The sequence below is a fragment of the Schistosoma haematobium genome, chromosome 4, assembly GCF_000699445.3.
Source record: "Schistosoma haematobium chromosome 4, whole genome shotgun sequence".
Taxonomy (NCBI): Eukaryota; Metazoa; Platyhelminthes; class Trematoda; order Strigeidida; family Schistosomatidae; genus Schistosoma; species Schistosoma haematobium.
This window is the reverse complement of record NC_067199.1, coordinates 4,988,168-5,013,853: the sequence shown is the minus strand read 5'-3', so window position 1 is coordinate 5,013,853 and position 25,686 is coordinate 4,988,168. Positions and strand designations below refer to the sequence as shown.

Below are 25,686 nucleotides of genomic sequence, written 5' to 3'. Positions count from 1 at the left end.
CCAGGATTCACGACTTAGAATAGAGAACCAGATTAATACAAGATAATACGTTACTCGATACAGTTAGGAGCAGTTACACTCTGAGTTCGGAGTAGAAATCAATGCGAGGAAAAGAAATCAAGTATTTAATAGTCAATAAGCTTAGTGCCTGTTTGTTCACACTCAGTGACCAATCATATCTTACTCTCACTACCACACACCAAAGGATTTCAAATACTTGATTCAGTGATTTGAAAAAATTGGCTCAGGAATCACAGTACAACTTTTCCCAAATCGGCAATTTCAGTAGGATGACGAAAACTGCGCTTATATTGTATTTGTGAGTGGATTGTACAAAAAAATATGGTCAATACTGTTAGACTACGGCTATAAGCCTGCTTTGTTTATATATTTTAAGTGTGCGACAAGATATTGCTTTGATCACTTGTTATCTTATCAATAATTTACTTTTACTTGCTTCAGTCATATACACAGTGGAATAACCGAAAAGTTTTTAAACGTTTTCTTGTCTATCAGAACTTATACTGTTACCGTCTGTCATCTGTGTAATAAGATTCACTGTTTCTCTCCTGAATCATGTTTTTAATGTCCAATTATCTTATAACCTGATCTAACATAGGCACAAGTCTTTTTGGTTATTAGCTAGTTTATTACTCGGTATTTCACAAACAAACTAAGGGTGGTTGTATTATTCTGAAATAGTGACTAAAATACCTATAATTTCGTCGTTGGTAATAAACTCAATCGAAGAATATTCTATTCGTGAAGACATGGGAATGATGCGTTATTATCAAGCAGTAAGTGATTTTACTACATAACTAGTGTTATCATGATGAAACACAGCAATTGTTTCATAGTGAGCCGGTGTTCCATTATGGTATGGTTAGGTTAAGTTGATCTCCCTGTCGCATATGTTACTTAAAGTTCTATTATGTTCTACTGTATGGAGCTGAAACTTGGAGAACTACTACAACCATCATAAAAAATGTACAAGTATTTATAAACAATTGTCTACGCAAGATATTCAACATTCATTGGCCGCATACTGTCAGCAACAGCCTACTGTGGAACAGAACAAACTAGCTTCCAAGTGAAGAGGAAATTAGAAAAAAACGATGGAAGTGGATAGGACACACACTGAGGTACTCATCAAACTGCATCACTAGGTAAACGCTAACTTCGAATCCTTGAGGGAAACGAAAAACAGGAATGCCAAAGAACAGTGTCGAGAATCGGAAGCAGATATGAAAAAGATGAATAGCAACTGGAAAGGATTATCAGGGACACAGTTGGATGGAGAGTCCTGGTGAGCAGCCTATGCTTCTCCATGAGTGGTAACAGGCGTAAGTAAGTAGTGTTCGTAAAGCGGATTACCTTTAGCTAATCCGCGATTCGGAGTATCTTTATTTTGACATAGGTCACCAAGATGACGTTAAAATCGTTTCGGACCCGACCAATTCATCTGACTAGCCAAGACAATCAGGTATCTAGCACCGTTTACACATATTTCATGAAACGATCTGTTATCTTTCTTTAACTGATACGTTAGTCTCTTTTACTGAGTCTTCACCTAATTCTTATCTTTAATTGAGTACTTTGGTCGGGTTAAGGAAATCTACCAGTGCAAGGATATGTATGCTTGATGAGAACGAAGGTTATCAAGAAGATTTATAAATAGGCGAGAAGTGGAAATTAATAACAACTGCACTGAGTTGAAGTTAGAGATGCGTTGCAGCGAGAGAATGAAAAGAAGAGTGATTTTGATAAAGAACCCGAATAAATATTTGCTTTGATATGCTCTACCACACCTGTGCTGTATTGAAATAAATAGTCACCATAACAAGTGTACCATATGAGAGCCAACTGCGCGATTGGTTGATTGACATTTTGCAAATGAAGGATTTACTGTATAGTTCTCAGATTCTACTAAAAGATTCTGTAATTTCGTGTTGTCTGCACTTATGTTCTCGTTCACTATAAAATGACTTCAAACCATGTTAATCTTTGTGTTCAATATTTTGTGTATAAGCATGTAACTTTACTAGAAGGATCAAATTCTACTGAGTAGTTATTTTCTGATTTCAATTCATTTGTGGTAGATGAGTTATAACAACACTTAGGTTTCATAAATATACACTACTCGACCACTTTGTATCAATGCATATAATCATCTATTGACTAGTAACAGGTTTTGCTAAACAGATTAAAGGTTATCCAGTTTTTGCAAATAAATATTAATTTTCTTTTCTTTTCTGTAACGAGAACCCAGAGGAAAGTTCCCTGAATCGTACATCTGAATGACATTTTCCAATTTTAGTTTATTATTTTTTTCGGTCTCATGGTTAGATTTAATTGCCATATAAAAAGTACTACCACTTTGATTTTATTTCCATTGAATACCAATTTTCTTCCTATATAGCTCACTTCTTTTTTGAGTTGCATTATTGGGAGTTATTGTTGAAGTGTTATATACTTTAGTTGCCACCTTTTCAAGGTCGTTTGTAAATAGTAATTTCTGTAGGTGGAACCAAACCAAATATCAAGATACAACAGGTTAATTTACTAACTGATTCAAAAGATACTTATCCATTAGACACTAATTTATAACACATGTTATTAATCTTATGTTAAATAGAGAAAATAATTCATGTCAATATATATCAGGATGGGTATATTCGTGGATATTGTAGTAATTTTAATAGTTGAATTCATGAGACGATCTAAGCTAGATCACCATTAAAAACCCTGTAGCATTGGACGGCTTTTTCGTCCTAGTATAGGAATCCTCAACAGTGCACATTTACAATCCCTCACGTGACATTCGAACTCAGGACGTTTGGTCTGGCGGGTGAACGCTTAATCTCAAGACCACTAAACATACTGCTGAAAAGTCTAATACTAGAATGAAACAGCGGTCGAATACTTTCAAGTTTTCAATGATGATCTAGCTTAGATCGGCTCATGAATTCAACTATTAAAATTAACATATCAAAACATAATACAACCAGTTTTTTTGATAATAAATAAACAAGTTATTTCATCATTTCAATTTATTTATTGTTTTATATCATGATCAGTAATAAATTAAACCATAAAACCGAAAAATAAACATTACAGATAAGTAAAATATCTTATTAAAAGTAACTTTGAAAACAGTGAAAAAGAAGAAGAAGAAGAAGAAACAAAGAATAATGAAATATCAGGATGATGAATACTTCTCTCCTTGGATATAATCATATGAATATGCATATATATATATATCTTCAATACACATTACATATCCCACCATAGGATACAAGAAACACATTCAAATAAGTCTAGAAACCCCCCTTCCCCCCAAAAAAAAGAAAAAAAAACACTAACATTAAATAAACAAATGATACCACCCATTAATTCATTATTTTTAAACTTTTAACAAATATGAATGTAAATGTTGTAGATCTTGTTTTGTCATAGAAATTTTTGCTGTATTCATAGTTTCATAATTATCATCAATAGTAGTAGTAGTAGTCGTAGTAGTACTACCACCAGGAAATAATAAACGATAATGTAATGATGTAGTTTCATTAATATTTGATAAATTTAATAATTGTTTCATTTTCACTGATGGAAATGATGTGAAATCTGCTTGAATTAATGTATTTGGTATTTCAGTTTTAATTGCATCAAATGCACGTTGTTGTAACTAAGAGTAGTATTACGTTGGTTTTGAGGAAAAAAAAAGAAAGTAGAGTTGGAAAAAAAAATCAATCAATACAGTGGAGGAAGTTAAGATAATTTTAAAAAAAAACGCATAACAATCCAGTGAGTAATGCTGAAGTTACGTGTCAAGTAAAGTCAAACACAACAAAAGAATTCTTAGCATTGTTAATAGTGTACATGAGAGTGGTTGTCAGTTCCTCGTAATCCTCATCGTGAGAGTATTTCGTTTTGAGAGATCTGAGAATGAAACTGGATTAGTAGTGGTCGTAGCAACTTGGAAGCGTGACTACAGAGTTTAGGAGATAACAGCTTGATGCCGGTCATACACGGCCCTTCTGTGAAAAGTTTATGTGTTAGATCCGTGGTTCAAAATGCCTTACTGTTCGAGACGAAAATCTGTAGAGTAAGGTGTGACTTTACAGTTCTAGGCTGCACCTTTCTTAACTTCTTTCTTCTACTGAAAGGGCGACAGCACTGCAGACCCTGGCTACCTGAAGGAAACACCTTACCGTTGCTAAACCACTCTATAACCAGCAGTATGACTCCGCTTTCTGCTCATGAGCTGGCTGCTTTTAGTCTTACCGTTCCCGAAATGACCTGGATGGCATAGTAAAGCCTAAAGGAACAATTATTTTAGCTAGCTTGATCGAGTCAATACGATGAGGAAGCTCGAGCACTACATCAAGTTAGCAGCTACGGTCGGTTGGGTGTAGGGTACTGTTGAATATATATGGTAAAATGACTGATAAGAAAAATCCTAATCGGGTATTGTCACAGACCCTCAACCGCTACTCGATACGATACTCCATGTTAGCTGGGGGATGGAAGAAGGCTGAGTAATACTATAAGTAGCCATACCGTGTCGTTATTACATGTATTCATTGAATCCAGCAATGTTGGAATGTGCGAATTTACTAGTAAGGGTTATATGTTGCACAAAATAATTTAAAAGCGTTGATTGAACTTAATTGCCAATGTTCGTGATATACCGATAGACATCATGGCAATTTGGGGCTAAGAAATGCAAATTCTTGCATTTTTCTTCGACTCATACAACTATTGTTTGATAGCTGATGATTATCAGTTACCTAAATCTAAGTTGAAGGAAAGAAATTCAAAATCACGACTAAATGGCTGAAAACAGAGCAGCTTACCACTACTCTACTACATCATAAACGCCAATGAGTGTTATTATGATATTTTAAAAGCTACTTACCTGCCATCTTTTAAGATCACGATTTATGGAGTCGTAAGAAAATAATGGGTATCAGTTTAACGCAGTTATTTATTTCTGCATTGGTCTCTTGAATCTTCACACTGATGTTTAGGACTGCAAATGATCAGCTTCTTATTGGCATACATGCATCTTGTGCGGATTGTCTCGAACTTACCTTAAGTCACAAACATTATAAACAGAGATGGATGGTGGCTAACACAGGAATCCAGGTCGTGGTACTAGGTTCGAGTCCCAGAGTGAACATCAACAGGTACATCGAGCTGACGAATCTAAAATAGGACGAAGAACGCGCCCTGGGTTTTTCTGCTAGCCATTATCCATCTAACACAGTTATGTTCTAATTAGTGGGTTATTAAAATAGAAAATCACGAAACTAACAATGTATACCAAACAATAATGAAGCAAACTTTCGCATAATTTAAGCTAAACATGTGATTCATCCTATATACAGGGTAAAGCTACAAAAAAAAACACATGAAATAATTATGACAGTATATTTTGGGGTTTATACTCGGAAATTGTTTTCAGTATAATGAGTAAATGGTCACTAATAACGGACTTGTCCTGAATCGGTTTAACTTGAACTTCCATTCATTTTTATTAGTGTCTTCTAGGTTAATTGACAGAAACATTACAATAAACCTAGTTTTGTGTCATTTCACTACTTTAAGACATAAAGTAGCTCATAAAGGTTTAATGCATGCATATTTTAACCATAAATCAACTTTTTGTAATGAAAAGAAATAATAGTAGTATTTTACGTTTAACGAAATAAATTACAGTTGAAGTATATGAGTATATAAATACATTACCTTTTCTAATTCATTTTTCAATTTGACTAATTTCACCGTTTGTCTATTAAACTGAATTGTAGCACTCGGTTGAACAACTTTAACCGGTTGTAGAGTAGAAGTTGACCCATCATCTCCAAAACCTGAAATAGGCATCTCTGAAACTTGTTTTGACAATAATTTAGGCAAACGAACAACTTGAGGATTTGCAAGTACAGAGAAAATTTCTTTTCGTAGTACATTTGCATCATGGACAATTTGTGGTAGGACAGATTTGTGTTCTTGCATAGGTGAGGATGATTTATTCTCCTTATCAGAAGTGTCATCATCTACAATAATAGGCTCTTGACGACGTGAAGGTTTTTGTAAAGAACCCAAGCTCTTAAGTTGTTCCTAGATTTTTGAAAATTAAAAGTGAGTCGGTAAAAAGTGATGGATTATAAGTGACAAATGAAAAACTAGCTTAAGTGTTGTTTCATTATTTAGAGGTTAGACGAGCCATGTTATCAACAGGAAAACGTAATTCAAGAAATGAAGATGATTTTTAAGCAATCCATAATGTCACTCACTGACCAAGTACCAATTTATGAAATCTATATTTTGAACTACGTTATTTACATGATACGATGTAGCTTTCCAGACCGATTTAAGTAGAACGGGTTTCAAACCCGTGGTTTGTCGGTTGAAAGCCAATTAGTGCAAAATTTCTTGCAAATTATTTGACTCCAAGTTTGGGATCTCCAATTTGGATTACAAGACATTCAACTGAACCTATAACGCAAATCCCAGATCAACCTCCACAAGCCACGCATCAGTTTGATGAGAACTACTGACTTTTTTAGTTACAGTGTACAAGCTCTTCAGGTGTTGGATAGTTATGAATAAGATCGTGTGATATGTTCATTTTAAAGAGGGAAAATGAATTAACATGTATTCGATGTTAAGATAGTTCCAATAGGAAAAACGAACAAAAACTTGATTTGCAATAAAATTGAAGAATGCATTGAGCAAAGTTTCTAAAGAAGGATCCCATATCATTTCTTTAGGGGGAGGTGATATGATGTTACAAGATTATGATTGACAGTTTTAATTGGTAGGACAATGAGTGACCTAAAAGCTAATTTCCTTCAACTGCCTTTGGCATTTTACAATGTTCATTTGGTTTTCATATTTTGTATATAAGTATGTTATTTGGGGACCTAAGTCAACAAAATAATCTCCTAAGTAACCGTCAATCGGCCTCATATCGTATTATCACGTTCATTTTATTAATTGATTTTAACAATCAAATTATCGGTCTGGTAATGTATGCATATAAACTAATGGGTGCATGAAATACATACCAATAAATTAAGGATGAAATAGTCGAATGAGTAGACCTTCAATAAATAAAAAGGGTAAACATTCATAAGTTTCATTCTCTACCACCTAGTCCCATACGAAACTTGTCACTCAAATATAATAATAGACATTTAGCTGAAACCAGGACGAATGTATCTGCTTGGTGGATCAATAAGCATTAAGATTAATCTTTGAGAAGAGAAGCATATCGTTGACCAAGATTTACGTTGTCAATTTGTGGACTAACTAAAGTAGTATATATTCTGATTGGTGCATCTTTAGTGATTGATTAAGAAACATTCAGGAAAACTCTCGCTAAGGTCAACAAGGCACCCTTCCCCTGGATTCCTTTTTTTAGATTCCTCAAAAGGAAATATACTTTCATTATGTCGGCAACCTTGAATCAATAACCGCTCAAACACCTTTAACAGTACTTGAGATCATCTTGACTAATGATAAGATATAGCACTTATGACATACAATATGTACATCGGAATCAATAATTAGGGAGAACTTACAAGCATCTTCTCACCACGAAGTTTGGACACTTCAGAAGATAAACGTCGAACAGCTTCACGGAGAGCTTCGATCTACAACAAATAAGAAACGATGATTTTTAAATACTGATATCTTATTCATGACAGATATTAATTAAATGTGGAGACTTAACTGGTCTTTTTTTTCTTTTAAATTGTTGAGGTATATTTAGTGTGACGAGAGGAATGAAGAAATGATGAACAATGAAAACTTTTTTTAGACTTTGTTACGCCTAATTCAACGTGATCCTTATGTTCTAATGTCCTAGTTTTGTGCAATAGTATTTTCTCATCTAATGTGCTTTGTGGTCCAGTTATTGATAATATTTATTCGTGAACCTTGATAAAATATAATATACTGACAATCTTGGGAGAATTATAAGCCACCAATCAGGAATCGTTGCAAAGTAATAAAATAATTAAGAGCAAAACGCAATATTATAACGATGAAATAACAGCTTTGATCCGAATAGTTAACTCTCATATACCAAATTATTGATTGTAGAAAAGGAAAATGGTTAAGTTTACACGTTAAGAGTTAGGATAGTATACTCTGAATAAGGGTTATCACCCCATAGAGTTTTCATTACCATATAAAATTAGTTATAATGTAAAAAGAGTAGGTCTAGGTATAAAGAGTAAGGTTGGAGTTTTGAGTTCGATTTACAAATTAGGGTTGAGGTTTTCATCATAAACTGACAACAGCTCACAAAATTACGAAACTTAGGGTTGAGATTTAGAGGAAGAGTTAGAAAGAGAGAATATTACCTAAATTCACTGAACACTCTTGACTAAGCATTGAATCACATTAAGCACTTTAGCACAATCTACCTTAGAAGTTGTGTTTTAGTCATTTAGGTCAAGCACCATCTCAAATTCACATTTTGGCTGAGTCATAGATATTTTTACTCAGTCCGAGCATTTTAAGAGACAATTACTGTCGATTTTCATTCAATTAATGATAACATACAGGTTATCTATCATTGAACGTTAAACTTCGCGAAAAATAAATGCGTTACCTCAATTCTGACTTGTTAACTCAAGGTCATCAGTATATCATACTTTTACCGCGTACTTTCTTGAGTTAGTTGAATCGGATATAAAGTCTTTTGCTTCGATGAACTTTTTGTTTCTCTTATTAACCAATAAGGCCATTTGTCAGTGTAAGATAGTTCTTTCCCTCCCCTCTGTCTTTAAGGCCATCTGGTCACAAAGTGAAACTCACGCGTTGCATTCTCAAGGTTTTATAGTAAGTCGTCCGGTTCATTAAAGCCGTAAGCTAGTTTCGAGACAACTTTTCCTTCAAGCTTTAAATGAAGACTAGTAGGCAGATAACAAGGTCACCACAATAGTTTTTTGGTACATGATCAGTTTTAGTGGATTAGACATCTAGCAGCTAACTATCACGTCACTGGTTCGAATTGATTAAGCTCGTCAATCTGAGACAAATGTGTACTACAATTACCACTTACAATATGACACACGAAAGCATACTAAATGTCGTTTGCCAATTGGACAAATGGACATAGATACAATATAAATAATTACATGAAGTTAATTGAATCTATTTCCATAAGTTTAATTTGCTCTAGTGCTGATAATCAACATCATGATTCACAAGTGTGAAACGTTTGTTAATCGGTCGAAATTAAGAAGTATGTCCAGATAAACAAAATACAAATCGGTCTCATAAGCAGGTTTAGAAATTATTACATATAAATTAAGATGAACACGTATTGGGAGATTCTTCTAATACGAGCGGCTTATATAAGAACTAGATATATCGATTGAATAATACACTATAACAATTCAGTGTTATTAATCCACCTGGGAACACGAGAGAAAAGAAGATACTTTCAGGGAAGCTCTAATACGCTTAAAAGAAGTCAAAATAGCAATTGAATAGCTCAATTGAGATACCATAAAAACTACAAATTAAAAGCGAGAACAATCAATCACACATCAGCAAGGGTTAGTGGGAAAATCTAGACTGGAGAGAAATCACTACAGGTAATTTGTTAAGGTCTTCTTATCAGGACTGACATATAAAATGACTGTGTTGAAAATGAAGATTGTTTATGAGGGGATTTTCCTAATATCACAGACAAACTATTACATATTTAAAACAAGTAGACAAATAAACTTCTTCGACTGTAGATACAAAAAAGGTATTGAGTAGTAGAATTATATATATATATATATATATATATATATATATATATATATATATATATATATATATTAAAACCAACCTCCATTGCCATCAATGAAGCATCTCGGTAAGCAGCCAAACGAGCTGGACCAGGTGAAGGTGATGTACACTCGATTGAAGTTTGCCTATCAGGTGCAGGAGCTGAAGTAGTGGTGGAGCCTGTTGTTGAAGGCTGAGTTTTAGATTGCGTTGTGCCTAGAATATTGAAGACAAAAAATGGACAGTAGGAGTAATTTAGTATTAAGAAATTGTTATGGTGGAGCAGCAGGCCAGTTGAACTGCCCTTTGAAGAATTCTGCCCATCGTCCAAGACGTCGATGGATGTTAGTGATTAGCATCCCGTCATCTTCACAGATTGTTTCGCTCACACCAGACTTCTTGTTGCCAGTGGCTCCGATGAGCTGGAAGAGCTTCCGGTAGTAACCAGATGCAGCTACTCATTCCAGCTCATTAGCACGCTCCGACCACCAGGTTTCTCCGTCCTTACCCAAGCTTTGCTCAACTTCATTACGTAACAGCCTTCATTTGTGGTCAAACTCACGATCACCCGGAGTAGACCGACGGGCTTCAATGAGTTGTAAGGAGCCTGAAGAAACCCAGTGCTTGTAAGCGGGACGTTTCGCAAACCCACAACTGACTGTTCCCGCCATTTTCATGGCGTCATGCAATTGCAATCAATGCTCATCTATACTTTTCGGTGGAGTGGTAGCTAGCCTAGAGGCTAGCTCGGTTCGATACTTACTTGCAACAGAAGTTGCAACCAGCTTGCTAACATCAATCCGTTGGTGGCGGTCATTTCGTTGGTCACTGAAAAGTAAGGCAAGATTGGCGCAAACCAAGGCATGATCAGAGTCCAGATAGGTACTCCAAAAGGAGCGACAGTCTTGTACACAACCACGCCAGCGGTAGCTGATCGCGATGTGATCAATCTGAGTCCAGGCTTGAGATGCAGAGGGAGGACGCCAGGTGGCACATCGGCGATGACTGTGTCGAAAGTTAGTGCTAGCCAGAAACAGGTTGTGGTCTGTACACAGTTGCAGTAGACGGTCCCCGTTATTTGACCTGCGACCAACGAGTCCCCATCGGCCACCTAAACGACTCTCTTCTGTGCCTAGATGCCCGACCTGAGCATTCAAGTCTCCGGCTAGTACTACAATATCTGTTGAACGCACTTTCTGGAGAAGAACAGATAACTGGTGGTAAAACTCATCCTTGATTGCATCCGGGCTGCAATCTGTCGGAGCATAGGCGGAGATGACGAAAAGACATCGTTTCTCACGCCGATTTCTTCTCACTTTGATGGAACTTTCTAATCTAACAGCACATAACCGACTGTTAATGGGGATCCAATCGACTAGTGCTGCCTCAGCTCTAGCGCTTAGTGCGACACCAACGCCAGCAAGACCAGACGAAGATGCCACAGGGTCCCCGGATAGGCGCACGTAAAACAAGCTTTTTGAAGCGACAGATGGAGAGTGAATTTGTAGTACTTCACCAGAGTCTTGAATATGGGTTTCCGACAGACAACAGACGTCTATATTAAGACTTTCCAAAGACATAGCCAGCCCTATCTATTGTCCAACCTGCATAAGTGTGCGGAAGTTGAAAGCAGCCAGTTTGAATGGTGCACGTGGTTTCAGAAAAACAACTTCAGTATTTGTATTTGGTGATAGCATGCAATTTTCAACCAGGCAGTGACTCGAGAACGTTTAGAGCCGAATTTCCACCATAGGCGAGCTGCTGTATAAGTCGAAAAATAAGGATACATAAAGTGAGAATAAAGGAGAGCGGATGAATGACGTAGTAAATAATAATAATAATAATAATAATAATAATAATAATAATAATAATAATAATAATAATAATAATAATAATAATGTGAATTGTTTGTCTGTAAATCGAATCGATAATAGAGTTTTCAGTGAATATCATCATTTTCATCATATTTGTGCGTGGGCTGTAATACTGCCCGGGTGCCCAAACCGAAGCAGGTGGTTTTCTTAGGGGGCCACACCCTGAGCCTTTGACCTAAAGGTCTAACCCACAAGGCAGTGGAGCGTCGTAAAGAGATGCAGTCCCATGGTGGTCGGTGACCAAAGATTGGTTCATACGCCGTTTGTTCCCTCAGAATACTGGAGCCCATGTGCGTCATTGATTTGGGATCCGGTTAAAGCGCCGGACATTCGCTTTTCGTCCTCTCAATTTCGTAAACAACACCCGTACGACGAGAAGGCAGTGAGTAGGACTTCATTGGCAGAGGCTGTATATGCGTGGCTGAGTGAGAGCATTTAGAGAGGGAGGGCGGGCCCACTCTCGGCCATACCAGGGCATTTGGGTAGAGATAAAGGGTTTAAGCTTAGTGTGTGTAAATCATGAACTGACACTACCTATAATGCAAAAATACTCTGTAGCCATATGGGTAAACGAATTTCATGAGAAAATGCAAAAAGCTTTTTTCTTATTAGTTTTCCCATAACATTTAGCGCCACTAGGTTAAGGCTTGTTCCAAGATTAAATGTTGAGGATCATGATTTAAGGATAGTGTCGATTTGTCCATTATACACAACCAATAGAAAAAAATTAAGTATTTAGTGAATGTAACACTATCATTTTATCCTATGATGATAATTTCTCATTTATCATTTCAATCGTTTTCGGTAGCGTACAAAGTATTTCCACTACTCATTATTCATGATATATAAATTTCGAACAAAAAACTTAAAGTTGTGTTCTTAATCCTGTTTAACCTGTCCCTATATACTTTAACTATATTCTAATTCTAACTAAGCTTAAATATTACCTCAATTAATTTACCTTACAAAAAAAAGTCGACAACTATCTATCAACTAACATAACACATGAGGTGTAAATTGAACTCTAATTGATATATAACAACCTTGTAACTTCTAAAAACTAAGAAAAAGAAAAGAAAAACACAAATCTACTTACTTGGAAGCAGTGGCGATTTAATAATTCCTTCAAATAAAGCTTTTTTACTGAGTGTTTTTAATTTTTCTTTAAGATCTGCTTTTTCTTGTTCCAAAGATTCAATATCCGCTTGAAGTGCATCTAAGGTTTGTTCATATTCTCTGTTTGTAATAATTTTTGTTGTTGAAAAAAAAACATATCTCAAATAAGTGTTTGAAAAAACAAAGTTTTTATTGTACAATAATCTTAAACGTTACAACAATAATTATTTCCAGACTTCACAGAAAGATCAATCACTCATTAGATAGTTCACTTGGAATAAGGAATATTCGATTACCTTAATTTCTCTTGAAGTGCACTACCATCAAAAACGAATAGAAGATTGATGTATATTAGTAATTGTAAATTCAGTCATAAATTTTATAGTCTTGATCTCAATTTATAATATTATACATTGTTTTATGTGACCAGGAGAACAAATACTGTGGTATATACATGTGGGGCCCGTAATTTTGTCCTCATTTAGATCGAACAATGTTGTCGAAAGTGCTCTCCACTTTAGTGGCCCGAGATTTGACTCCAAGTAGATCGTAGTGATGTTTGTCATCGACTATCCTCGTATATAATCATCGACTTAGATCACGTTAGTCAATAACGGAATTTAATAAGTCAAATAACGAGAATGGACTTTTGAATACATATGTTTTGTATATAAAGCGAATGGAATAGAGAGAAGAGAAACGATACAGAGGAGAGATGGCTGGTAAGCCAACTCCCCTTTAACTAAGCGTTAATCAATAATTATAGTTACACAAAAGTTATAGACATGTGATGAGTAATGGGATACGAAATGTACACACATATACGCTCATATAAAAACAGTCAAGATTGATAAGTGAATAATTAACAAGGTCAAAATGTAACTCAAGCAGAACGAGTAGATTGGGCTATCCGAAACCTAGAATAAAGTATATGGGCTTAATATAATAACCGACACTACATACTACTCATGTTGACAGATATAAGTAGTATGTAGCGCTAATCGGAAGTGGGATGTATGCCAGTAGAAGATTGTGAAGTTTCAATTGAAGAGAACAGAAAAGGAAACAATAACGATAGTAACAAAAAAATTGAAAGAATCATCAAGCATGTAAGGGAAGACTGATTAAAGATGTGCAAATTATGTATTTAATGCATGGTTTTCATATTTTACGAAATCATTGTAATTTTGTGTTATTAAAGAAATTGGTTCTCCCGACTTGATTTCTTCGTTCACTACAATACTACTGTGATTTAAGGATCTATTATCGTTCTGCTCTTTTTTTAGTTGTCATTCTGCAATGGATGTTCCGTCGTTGAATAACAGGCGTAGTGAGCAGTTATATCAATGGGTTACATAGTATCATTTTAAGATTACACATCTATCATCAATCTATTTATTATTTTAATAATGAAAAAATATATGCATGGTAACATAGAAGACAATGTACTGAAATATTCGGATAACCGATATTAGTCTTAGATGCTTTGATCAAATCAGTAATCTATTTTTTAAGACTGCTCAAATAATGTAAATATTTTTAAAAATCTCGAATTCTTTCAAACAAACAAACGAACAATGTATACGAATTCAGTTATTTGCCATAACGGTTTGATAAGAGGTATCACCATTAAGGTTTGACTTGACAATTTCAAATAAATTGAGCATTGGATAGATTGTAATAATATATTTGTAATATCCCAATGTTAGTTGCCCCCGAATGGTATGGCCGAGAGTGGGGTGGGCCCGCCCTCCCTCTCTAAATGCTCTCACTCAGCCACGCATATACAGCCTCTGCCAATGAAGTCCTACTCACTGCCTTCTCGTCGTACGGGTGTTGTTTACGAAATTGAGAGGACGAAAAGCGAATGTCCGGCGCTTTAACCGGATCCCAAATCAATGACGCACATGGGCTCCAGTATTCTGAGGGAACAAACGGCGTATGAACCAATCTTTGGTCACCGACCACCATGGGACTGCATCTCCTTACGATGCTCCACTGCCTTGTGGGTTAGACCTTTAGGTCAAAGGCTCAGGGTGTGGCCCCCTAAGAAAACCACCTGCTTCGGTTTGGGCACCCGGGCAGTATTACAGCCCACACACAAATATAATGACAATGAAAATGTGTGGCGCATATCTATTTGGTGCCCTCATGTACCAACATTTATGTGTTCAAATAAAACAAATAAAAAATGAGTAGAAAAATTAAGTTTCTTTTAAAAAGATTTTTTGACGTTTCGTGATTCAGTTTAAGCTACTTCTTCAGAGTAAATAAACAAATGAAATTAACCAAAGTTTAAATAGTACAAAGGAACAAAGCAAGAATATTTGGTGCAATCAATTAAAAAACAGGTTTGACCAAGTCAATGCCATGTCATTTCGGTCAATGTGATTTATGTGAGGCATGATTTATGGTGAAAAAACACCTTGTTATGTTGATGTGATAACATATACCGATGTTTACTTGTATACTATGTCCTCTATTTTGTATTGACTGACTTAAAAATGGATATGAATTTATTCCAACACAACAAGTGGTCCGAAAAATCTTGTCGAATGAAGAATGAAATTTAATTTATGGATGTTGATTTGCACTAATTCAACAAAAAGTTGACAACAGGAATGAAGGTTTGAAATATGATCAGTAAAAGATATTAGTAGTAAAACACTTATCTGTGAATAACTTCACGCTAACATTTCAAGAGGCAATTAATTTATTTATTTAAGCATAAACTTTTATTAATTTATTTAAACTCATAGACCTTGGTATAAGAAGGCACCGAATACGTATGCGCTACACAGATCATTCGATATATGTGAGGGCTCGAATACTGACTCTGAGCCCAAACCGAAGCACGCAAACATAAACATTGGTGCAAGGAGGAAACAAATATATATGCGCAACACAAATTGAATGATAGCCGGTGACTAACAATAGGTCCATATACCATTTGTTTCTTTAGAATCCTGGAGTCCACGTGTACCATTAGTTTGGAATCAGGGTTTTGCAACTCCCCGGTTAAAGAGACGGACATTTGCTAGGGAAATACCACTTTATATCAATTAAAAACTTGGTAAGCATTGAAAAATTATCCTAATGAATAGGTAAACTCTCCGCTGGAATATCTTAAAATTCTGTATTAACACTGTAAATAAATCACTTTGAAAAACATCACTATTCAGTCCATTGTCACATACTACTGATTATAATCAAGTAAGTAATATTAATGCAGTTATATGGATATTAGGTTTTTAATCATTTTTCTTGTGTGCATAAAATTTGATGACTGTTGATTTAAGAAACCAGTGTACAAAGTTCGCATTATAAAATGACAGAATGTGGGAAAATGATAACAACCGATGAGTTATTCTATTGGAATTCAAAACTCGTTAAAGTTGCACATTCAATGCTAATGTAATGCAATGTCAGTTGAAACTTTCATGTAGGAAATAACGAGAGGTAGGTACTTCAGAGATAATCACAAGGGGTTTTGTGAAGATTTTAGAAATTTCACTAGTTGAAATCATGAATGCATGCGCACTGCTGAGGAGTCCCATACTGGGATGAAACGGCCGTCCAGTGCTTCCAGGTTTTCCATGGTGGTAGTCTAGCTTCAATTGACTTATGATTTCAACTTCAGAGATAACCTTATTTTCCATGGAATTATCATTAATATAACAATTATATCAAGAAACATTGTCTTGTGGATAGGTTTATGCGATATGAAGGTACCGTTTCGTGTTGACTGATAAACTTTACATTCCAAAATTATTAGAGAGTAGTAACAAACATTAAAAAAACATACTTTTCATTACGTTTCTGCTGAGCTTCTGATTGTTCTAAACGTTGTTCTAATCGGGAAATTTTCTCTTCATTCGATTTTCCTGCAGTTTCTAACTTTTTCTCAGCTAAACTAACACGAACAGACATTTCACTAAGCTCATCAGCACGTGCTTTTAATGCTTTTTGTAATTCACGTAGTTCTTCACCTCGACTTTCTAATTTAGCACGACATCCTTCTAATTCAGTTTGTGCACGTTTATAGACGATGGCACGTGCAACAACTGGCTCTTGAGGCTAGATATTATAGAATAAATACATCAAAACATTAAAAAAGTATTAGTAATCAACAAAAAATTCATATTATATATAAACAAAAAGGAAAGGCGATCTGTCGTCTATATTATAAGTTATATATATATTAGACGTAGGGTATTAGGGAATGATGGTAAATCAGTTGATGAAGCTGTGAATCTTCATCGACTGAGATGGTTGGGCCAAGTGTTACGTATGCCTGAACACCGATTACCACGAAGTGTAATGCTAACCGGTGTTGGGGATGATTGGAAGAAAGTTAGGGACGGCAAAACCAAAACGTGGCATCAGTGCTTGAAGACACTTACTTCTAATCTGAGCCATGTTGGTAGATGCAGACTACTCGGCTGGGGTCCGCGTGACTATCGTAACCAATGGTTGGAGACTCTTGGTGACATGGCTCAGAATCGATCACAATGGCGTTGGTGTATACACTCTCTGTCTTCCCATAAACTATGAGATTAAAATCGCTTCATATCTTTCTTCCTGTACTATGTCCTTATACGCAATCTTTCTTTTATATATTACCACCACTTAATTAACTACTCCTATGAATCCGGTGTTCATCTTGTTGTGCTAATGCGGTATGGCAACTTGGACCGATGCACATATGTGCCTGGTCCTACGTTGTAGCTGACTGACTGATATACTTGTGTATTGTGGAACAATCTAGTACGCAACGTTAAGCATAGAGTACTTGAGTAAAAATGGAAAATCGGTCTAACATGCTGTGAATTTTCATTGAGTGAGGTGTTTGAGGCATGTGTTGCGTATGTCTAACTATTGTATACCTAGAAAAATCGATGTCGATTGGTGTAAGAATAAATTGGATAAAAGCTAGGGTCAATCAAACCAAAGCATCTTGGTGAATAATGAAGTGATTAACTATTAATTTCAGCCATGTATGTAAACTACGTGGCTGGGTGTCGATATTACAATCATGATCAATGGTTGACGAGGGTAAACGACACGATTCAGAATCGGCCACAATGGTGCAGATGGATTTACTTATCAGCTAAATTTTGAGTTCCAGTATTCCTTTACACCTATCTTTTCGAATCATATTTTCAATGTCTAATTTTTCTTTGTAATTGTTGACAAATTGTTTCTATACTTTTCTATCTATCTCGTCGTGATTATGTAATACGAAAAATGTGAACACTCCTTCAATTTGAATCATATACACCATTCGATGAAATATATATATCAGCCACTAGATATTAGTGTTTGCTTACTTTTTCACAATTAAAAGTACCATGATATCACTTAGTATTGGTCAGACTTGCTTTGCAACTGATGACGAACTATTCCAGGAAGGATTACAAAGTGAAATGTTTACTTCCTAAACTATAGACTATAACAACCGAGTAAACCGAACTGATAGTAATTTCAACAAGAACAAAATCAATACTATGTAATTTTTGAGAACAGTGAAATTTCTTCTCTTTTGCATATTTTTCACATCATCATATATCAGTCGCTATTATCTAATTCCAATATATTTGCTGTAACACATGAGAGGCAGCAAAATACGACCTAAGGTCTTCTCGCGGCGCTGTTTGATAGTAGGGGCAACCTTACTAGCCAACTTACACAGTTGACGGAGATCGGACTAATTACCCACTCCGTTGTGTCCTTGATTAACTCGGGATTCACTTAATCGCACCAGGCTACCTGATGTGTATGCGTATGTATAAGAATTGGAAAAGTCCTCAGGCCTATGTAGTTCATGTATGTAGGTATATACAAAGGGTGTGTGTGGTTGCGTATAATGGAAACGTTAGCTGAAATGTTGTCTGCCGTATGTCTAATAAAATTAGCAGCCCAACCCATCAGGTCGAAGACATAATAAAACGATATGGTAATCAATACTAGGGACCGATTCCCCACAAAATCACACCCACGAGTTTGTGAGCCTTGAAAAACACGGAATCCATTCCAGAAGAACGTACATGAACCTCCCCAGAGAAAGTTTTATCAACCAATCTGGCTGGAACACCATACCGATAAAGGAGAACTAATGTTATATTTATGTTAGTTATTCTTGTTCAGTTTCTGATGTCAGTTAAACAACTGTAAAACTTTCCTTTTTAACTATTTAGACACACGATACATTCCAGGATTGGATAATGGAAAATTAAGATTTTCTTGTTATGTCCCGACAAGAATAATGAATGGTAACTATTGGGATCTATTGATAGATCAATACTAAACGTATATTTCTATTGTATAATTATTAAGTAACTAAACTATGCATATTCATATTCTTCTTATTATAAGCTTTATTTTGACCCATGAACTATTATTATACGTTTTACCATTCTTGAGTTATACCCAGTATATTAATTACTACCTCCCTCATTCACAGCTAATTCTTGTACTAATGTTGGTTCATATTTTATTGGTACGTTGTGGTCTGTTTGATTGGTATATAAACCGAGTATGTTTGAAATAGATGATTCATATTGCAGAGGCTGAGATTAGTGTTCTCGATTCAACTGTCTGGGCTAGGCGGAAAGCGGGACCAATCGGGACTCTAGGTTGCTCGCACGTGTTTTACGCGTCCTTAGTCCGATCGATAATTCACTGCTCTCTAATCGGCTGTCACAAGTTATAACATTTATAGATAGGAACATGGTGTTTAAATTATAGATGGCTTCTAAAAGACTTACTATCTAGTCTCATAAACTTTACGACGAAAGATTAGTGAAATGATCGGATTGTAAATTGTTTTAAAATGTAATTCAGTTAAACAAGTACAAATTTGTGTACATTAATACGAGCTTTCGTCTACATTTGATCGAATAGTTTCAGAGTATTTGGGCGCCGAGTTGATGCAAGACATTAAAGATGAAGAATGTATTTGTAAAATCTCAGCGAATGAATTTGACATCAGTTAAGCAACATGTTATATAATGCTAATTAACTACCGAAACCATTAATCAACGTTCCTACTCACAAATTATGTTATGGATGTAATTGAAGAATTCAGAAATAACATTGAATCATTATACAATGTTATTTTGAAATCAAACCTTCTGTTGTGTATGTTACTAGGACTATGTTATAAAACTAATATCAAATTGAAAAAAAATACTTCTTACAATATATTTTTTAATAACTAATAAATGTGAATTTAGTAAACTTACCAATGGTTGTTTAGTTCCATCAAAATCATATTCACCATTTTCCATTGCTATTGCTATTTGACTAATAATACGAGCAATTTGACTTAGATTAGTACGAACTAATATTTCTGGTGAAATAACACTAGAACGTGAAGTACTACTAGTTCGAAGATCAATGGATGTTAAGTATTCTTTACAAGCTTCTGTTAAACATTGAGTAAATACAACATTTGTTTCAAGATTGGATGAATCTTCCTGTGAAATATTACACATGAAAAATGTTACTAGAAGACAAACAAGGATATCTATTGTTATGAAAGCACTATTAAGAGAAATGTGTAAGACATAATGATAAATTAATGTTACAATAGGTATTTTATTGTACTGCAGCTGATTATCATATTTAACTGATCTCCTTAAACTGCTAGTTAGTTGAAGGTAGTTGACAGGAAACATTGGGTTTAACTTTCGTGCTACTTAGCACTTGTTATCAAGGTGTACCTGTAATCCTTGGGAAACTGATACCCACTAAAGGATTCAAACTTACTTCACACTGTTTTACGAACTGAGACGATACCATTTAGCTATCCGAGCCGCGACTAGAATTTTGTAAGACTGAAATATTTACAATTAAATGACCAATGAGCAATGGCTAATTTCAAGTTTAATTACTCCTTTGTGGCTTATCGGATTTCATGAATTCATTTGATAACTTCTTAACTAAGAAAATGAACAAATGTGTTAGCTTCTTCAACACTGCCAGTGGATTATAAATAAACTAAGCACAAATGAGAAGAATAAAGTTGAACATAACAACGGTGCAAATAGATCAGAAACAAATAAAATACAATTTGTTAAGCACGAGTACAAACCAACGCTTTCAAATTTAACTTTAACTTATTATCACCCAGATGCTGTGGAACAAAGTGAATCAAAGTACATTCGAAATTAGGATCTGATGATGATTGAAAATGGAATAATTTAAGACTGACCGAATGATTCGTTTAACCGTTGGCTAAGAGCTAACACATAAAAAACGTCAAGGTTACTTTATTAACGTGGCCATAAGTCACCAAGGTATTACATAGTTTTCCTCAAAATATTAATATTATACCAGAAGAAAAAGAACATACCACTTGACGAACTGTTAATTGACCTGCCAAACGAGTTGTTGTGTACATAGTTCCAACAATTGAATCAAATAATTGAATAACTGTATCTAATTTCTGTGCAACATCTTGATTAAATGATAATGGTTGTTGACCAATAGGTTTATTTGGAATTCTTCGTTTTATTCGACGTATAATTACACGTACAGTTGTAGCAAAATGTACTAATTCATTAAGAAGAATAATTAATCCTTCATTACTATCGTTACTACATGAAGATTTTAACAATAACAATGAACCAACTTCATCCATACTACCCATACTTAATGGACCAGAAACATTTGAAACAGCAGTTTTGGCTATTTTTAATAAACAATCAACATCTTTTCCTGTTAATATCATTAAAGCCATAGAATCAACTGATAAAGCATCAACTGCAGATAAAATTGTTCGTGTAAAATCCATCAATTTAATATTACAATTAAATAATGGTTCATTTTTCAAATGAACATTATATAATTGAATGAAATAATTGAATGATGTTATTAATGATTCTAATGATATTGTCTCATCTAATTGATCATTTTTAGTTTGTTCTATTAATCGATCAATACAGTGTTCATGAACACACATTTCATTGTATAAAGAACCAAATTTCAAATACAGATCAACACTGCAACCTGTAAAGATTCTGTTTGAAATAAATATATGAAAAAACGAATGAAACAGATATGAGCATAATAAGTATTCATATAGAATCTTTTCGAAAATCAAGTCAAACGTGAAACACTGAAATGAAAAGAGAGATCTATAAACCATGAACTATGGTGTACAGGCATTGAAAACACAGTCAATAAAAACTACACCCTTCGTTGTTGGAATATTCAGAAAAATATCCCTAAAATTATTCTGTTAAGTCTAATGCTGTCCTTAGACTTGAGATGGTATCATTTTCCTATTGGTCAATATTTACTTCACGTGTCGTTTCCCTACTGGTCAATATTTATTTCACGTGTCATTTTCCTGCCAAATATTGTACAATGTTATTTTCTATTTTATGATACGATGTGGTCTGTTTGGTTGGTATATAAACAGAGTATGCTTGGAATATAATGATTCATATCTCAGAGGTTGAGACTTGGGTTCTGGACTTAACTGGCTAGGCTAAGCGTAAAGCAGGACCAGTCAGGACTCTAGGTTGTTCTCACATGTTTTACGCGTCTTTGGTCCGATCGATAATTCACTGCCGTCTAATCCGCAGTCACAGTTATAACATTCGTATAATTAGATAAGTAAATTAAAATGCATTTCATAAACTAGAAGAGAGGATATGACTGCAACAAACTGGTACTAGTAGTAAACGTAATGAATCCGATGTAATCACTGAGCTAACAGACAAACTGAATACAAAAGAAGCTATGGATTTAACTGATTCTTTACAGTGGTTCAATTTTGATTGTAATAGTTTAGTGACGTTACACTGAACGATTTTAAATTTGATTAAGATAAAAATGTACTTTCGGAACTGAACATACAAGTTTTTGATAAATCCTAACAAACAAGAAACCTTATTTAGCCAGGAGGTTTTCATGGGTTACTGTCACAAACGTGACATTGTTGTACATTATAACGTTATGTAACAAACCTTAGTGATGGTTAGAATCATTGATGGACTAATTCCAGCCACTACCAATATATATATATATATATATAATTTGTCCAATTAATAGAAGAACTTAGGTACTGAAGTCGCTATATTATGGACACGACTAAACAGAGACCCAGTCATACGGTACTTCAACGCCCACCATCTCAAGAAATCCCAACTTTGGCAGCTTGTTTCTAATTACTTACCAATCGATTCAAGTTGTAATTTCTTTATATGAACAAGATCTGTGCAATAGACAAGTGAAATGAACTAACACAATTATCATTGATTGTCCGTGAGTTTTCATCTGCAATTAACTTACCATGGTAAATTAACCTGCCCACCTATCAGGTTTAGCTCTTTCTGACTTTTTGTAGTTATTAAATGGCAAAATGAAACAAAACAGTGACGATAAAAAGTGTAACGACAAGAGAGTCTGACTTTTGATGGGTTCCATGTGTGTTTTAAACAGTAGAACAAGATATGAGATAAATGTACTCCCATAAATAAAGAGAATCTTGACAGGAATAAGACTGATATATCCTAGATTTAAAATAGAGCTTTTATAACTACAATCCATGAATTTATAGAACAAATTAATGAATAAGCCAGAAATCATTAGTAGCTAATACAATTAAATCCAATTCAATTAAAATCAAAGTAGAAATATGCATATACGTGTATATCACAATAAGGATTTCAACCCTAACTAGTACCGTGGTCGTCATTTTACTAAAAACTAAGTATATTTGAACAGATTTATTGTAAAAATATCGGAACTTGATTTAAATATTGCTATAAATATGGCATGTATGAATATACTTACTGCTTGTACTGATTTAATAAAGAGCCCATTGATCGAAGCAAATGAATTAATCTTGTTATGAAACTGTAAAATTCGGCTTTACTTTTAGTTAATGGTGGTAATGGATTATCAGTGCCTGGAATACAAATTCCACTAACAGTAGTCGTTTGACTATCTACAGCATTGCTATCTGTTTGAGGAAATTGCAATGATGTTTGACCAGGTACACACGGGGGTAAAGGATAACGTTCAACAAGCTGAATTTATGTAGATTTAATGAATGAAAGTAAGAGAACAACAACACGAAAGTTGGGTAGGTAATAAAATAAATGAATTTAATACACAGAATGGTGTGTTGAATTACGATCCGAATTTAAAAGTTACGTTTAAAAAATAAGATATAAAAAACAATTGAACTCATGAGTCGATCTAAGATAGACAACCATTGAAAACCTGTAAGCATTGGACAGCCTTTTCGTCCTGGTATGGAATTCCTCAGCAGTGCACATCCACGATCCCGTACGTGGCACTCGAACCCAAGAACTTCGGTCTTGCGCGCGAACGCTTAACGTCAAAACCATTGAGCGCACTACTGAAAAGTCCCATACAAGGACAAAAAGGTCGTCCAGTGCCTCCAGGTTTTCAATGGTGGTCTAGCTTAAGCCGACTCGTGAATTCAACGGATAAAATACTACAATCTCCACAAATCCCCAAACTGATATAAAAAGCAATATCGATGCTTTTATAAAATTAATTATGGGAGTAAATTTTATTAACATTTCAATGGGATACAATCCTTCTTGTGCTTTTATGCAGACTGAAGAGTCTGAAATTAAAAAAAAACAAGTCTAATGTGTGTCGATGGTTTAAAACTAGACTACTGTCAGATGAATTTACGGTAAACGAAGTAGCATAGTAGTGTAGTAAACAAGAACACAAGTGGGGACAATCGAATGTATTTAACACAACATTACAGGACTTGTTAATAAAATCTAACAATCGAATAGTAAATACATAATTTGCAAAATGTCCATCAATTGTCTCATAATGACTCAGACTTCATTGTTCTTGCATTTTCATATAAATCGCTTTCTGTTTCCATTCTTTACTGTTCGATCCTCTTGTCTCTTTGCTGCTGCCAGACCTTCAGTTCACGACTAACATCATATGCTACTTATGACAATATAAGTAACACACACCACAGTAGTAGTATGGTGAAAAAGAACGGTCGTTCAACAGGATGAATAACTTAATGTGGACTACGTATATCTTCTTTAATAGGCTATGTTTCTGCTTTATTAGTTGAACTATCATAAACTATTGGTTAACCCATATACATATGACGTGTATAGAGGGGTGAAAGATAATTACTCTCTCATTCAACATGAGGTCAGATCTAACTCCAATACACGATATATTTATGAGACATTCCGATAGGGACATCAATAGTGCTTGAGTAAAAATAAGTATACCAAAATTAAAGTGCACTATTTCTGGATAACACACTAACTACTCACATGGTTAGCTAATAGGTCACACTTTCCAGTTAGACGATCGATTAAGAGAAGAGCTAATAATGCTTCATTATCACCACCACGTCGTAAAAATGAATCCGGAAGAAAAGCAGATAAACGAGTTACATGATTTGCACTTTGTTCTGCTTCAAGACGTCTCAATTCAGCTTCAATCACCTTTTCAATAAAGATGAAAAAATAATACAAAAGAGTGAATAGGAAGTTGATGAATACACTGCTGAATTATGATTATTTTAGTGTAAAAATAATTACGATGGTAGGATTGCACGTAATCAATATTAAGAAGAGTTAGTTAAGTCGAAAGATTTTGGTGAATAATAGGAATGATATTAACGAAATGATATAACTGACAGCAAATTGAAAAGAGCAAGAACAAAGATTCTAACAGAATAACATGAATTCATTTCTATTTCGTAGGTTCTCGTCAGCTGTTTACAACCTGTGGTATTTAAAAAGATAAGAATTACATAATGGATTTAAATTGCTTACAGAATATTGTAAATATATACCTAATGTGAAAGAATATTCTACAACATTAATTGTGACAACAGTTCAAAAATGAGTTAGAAACAATTGAT

The 25,686-nt window shown here is 34.7% G+C and overlaps 1 protein-coding gene across 2 annotated transcripts in view; it reads right to left on the bottom strand.

The window, feature by feature from the left end:
• Window positions 1-2,667: 2,667 nt before the first annotated feature.
• The window catches only part of DCTN1_1 (Dynactin subunit 1), a 39,070-nt gene continuing 16,051 nt past the window's right edge, over window positions 2,668-25,686 (bottom strand). The window contains exons 12-21 of one of the 2 annotated variants that reach the window (XM_051215503.1): window positions 25,091-25,264; window positions 23,595-23,830; window positions 21,145-21,811; window positions 20,033-20,266; window positions 16,594-16,865; window positions 12,769-12,908; window positions 9,860-10,014; window positions 7,590-7,661; window positions 5,752-6,123; window positions 2,668-3,685 (exon numbers count right to left, since the gene is read on the bottom strand). In XM_051215503.1, the coding sequence (XP_051066013.1) occupies window positions 3,404-3,685; window positions 5,752-6,123; window positions 7,590-7,661; window positions 9,860-10,014; window positions 12,769-12,908; window positions 16,594-16,865; window positions 20,033-20,266; window positions 21,145-21,811; window positions 23,595-23,830; window positions 25,091-25,264 (2,604 nt within the window). In that variant the 3' untranslated portion in view covers window positions 2,668-3,403. Of the gene's footprint in view, window positions 6,124-7,589; window positions 7,662-9,859; window positions 10,015-12,768; window positions 12,909-16,593; window positions 16,866-20,032; window positions 20,267-21,144; window positions 21,812-23,594; window positions 23,831-25,090; window positions 25,265-25,686 lie in introns of both variants that reach the window. The other variant, XM_051215502.1, reaches the window with a different exon arrangement.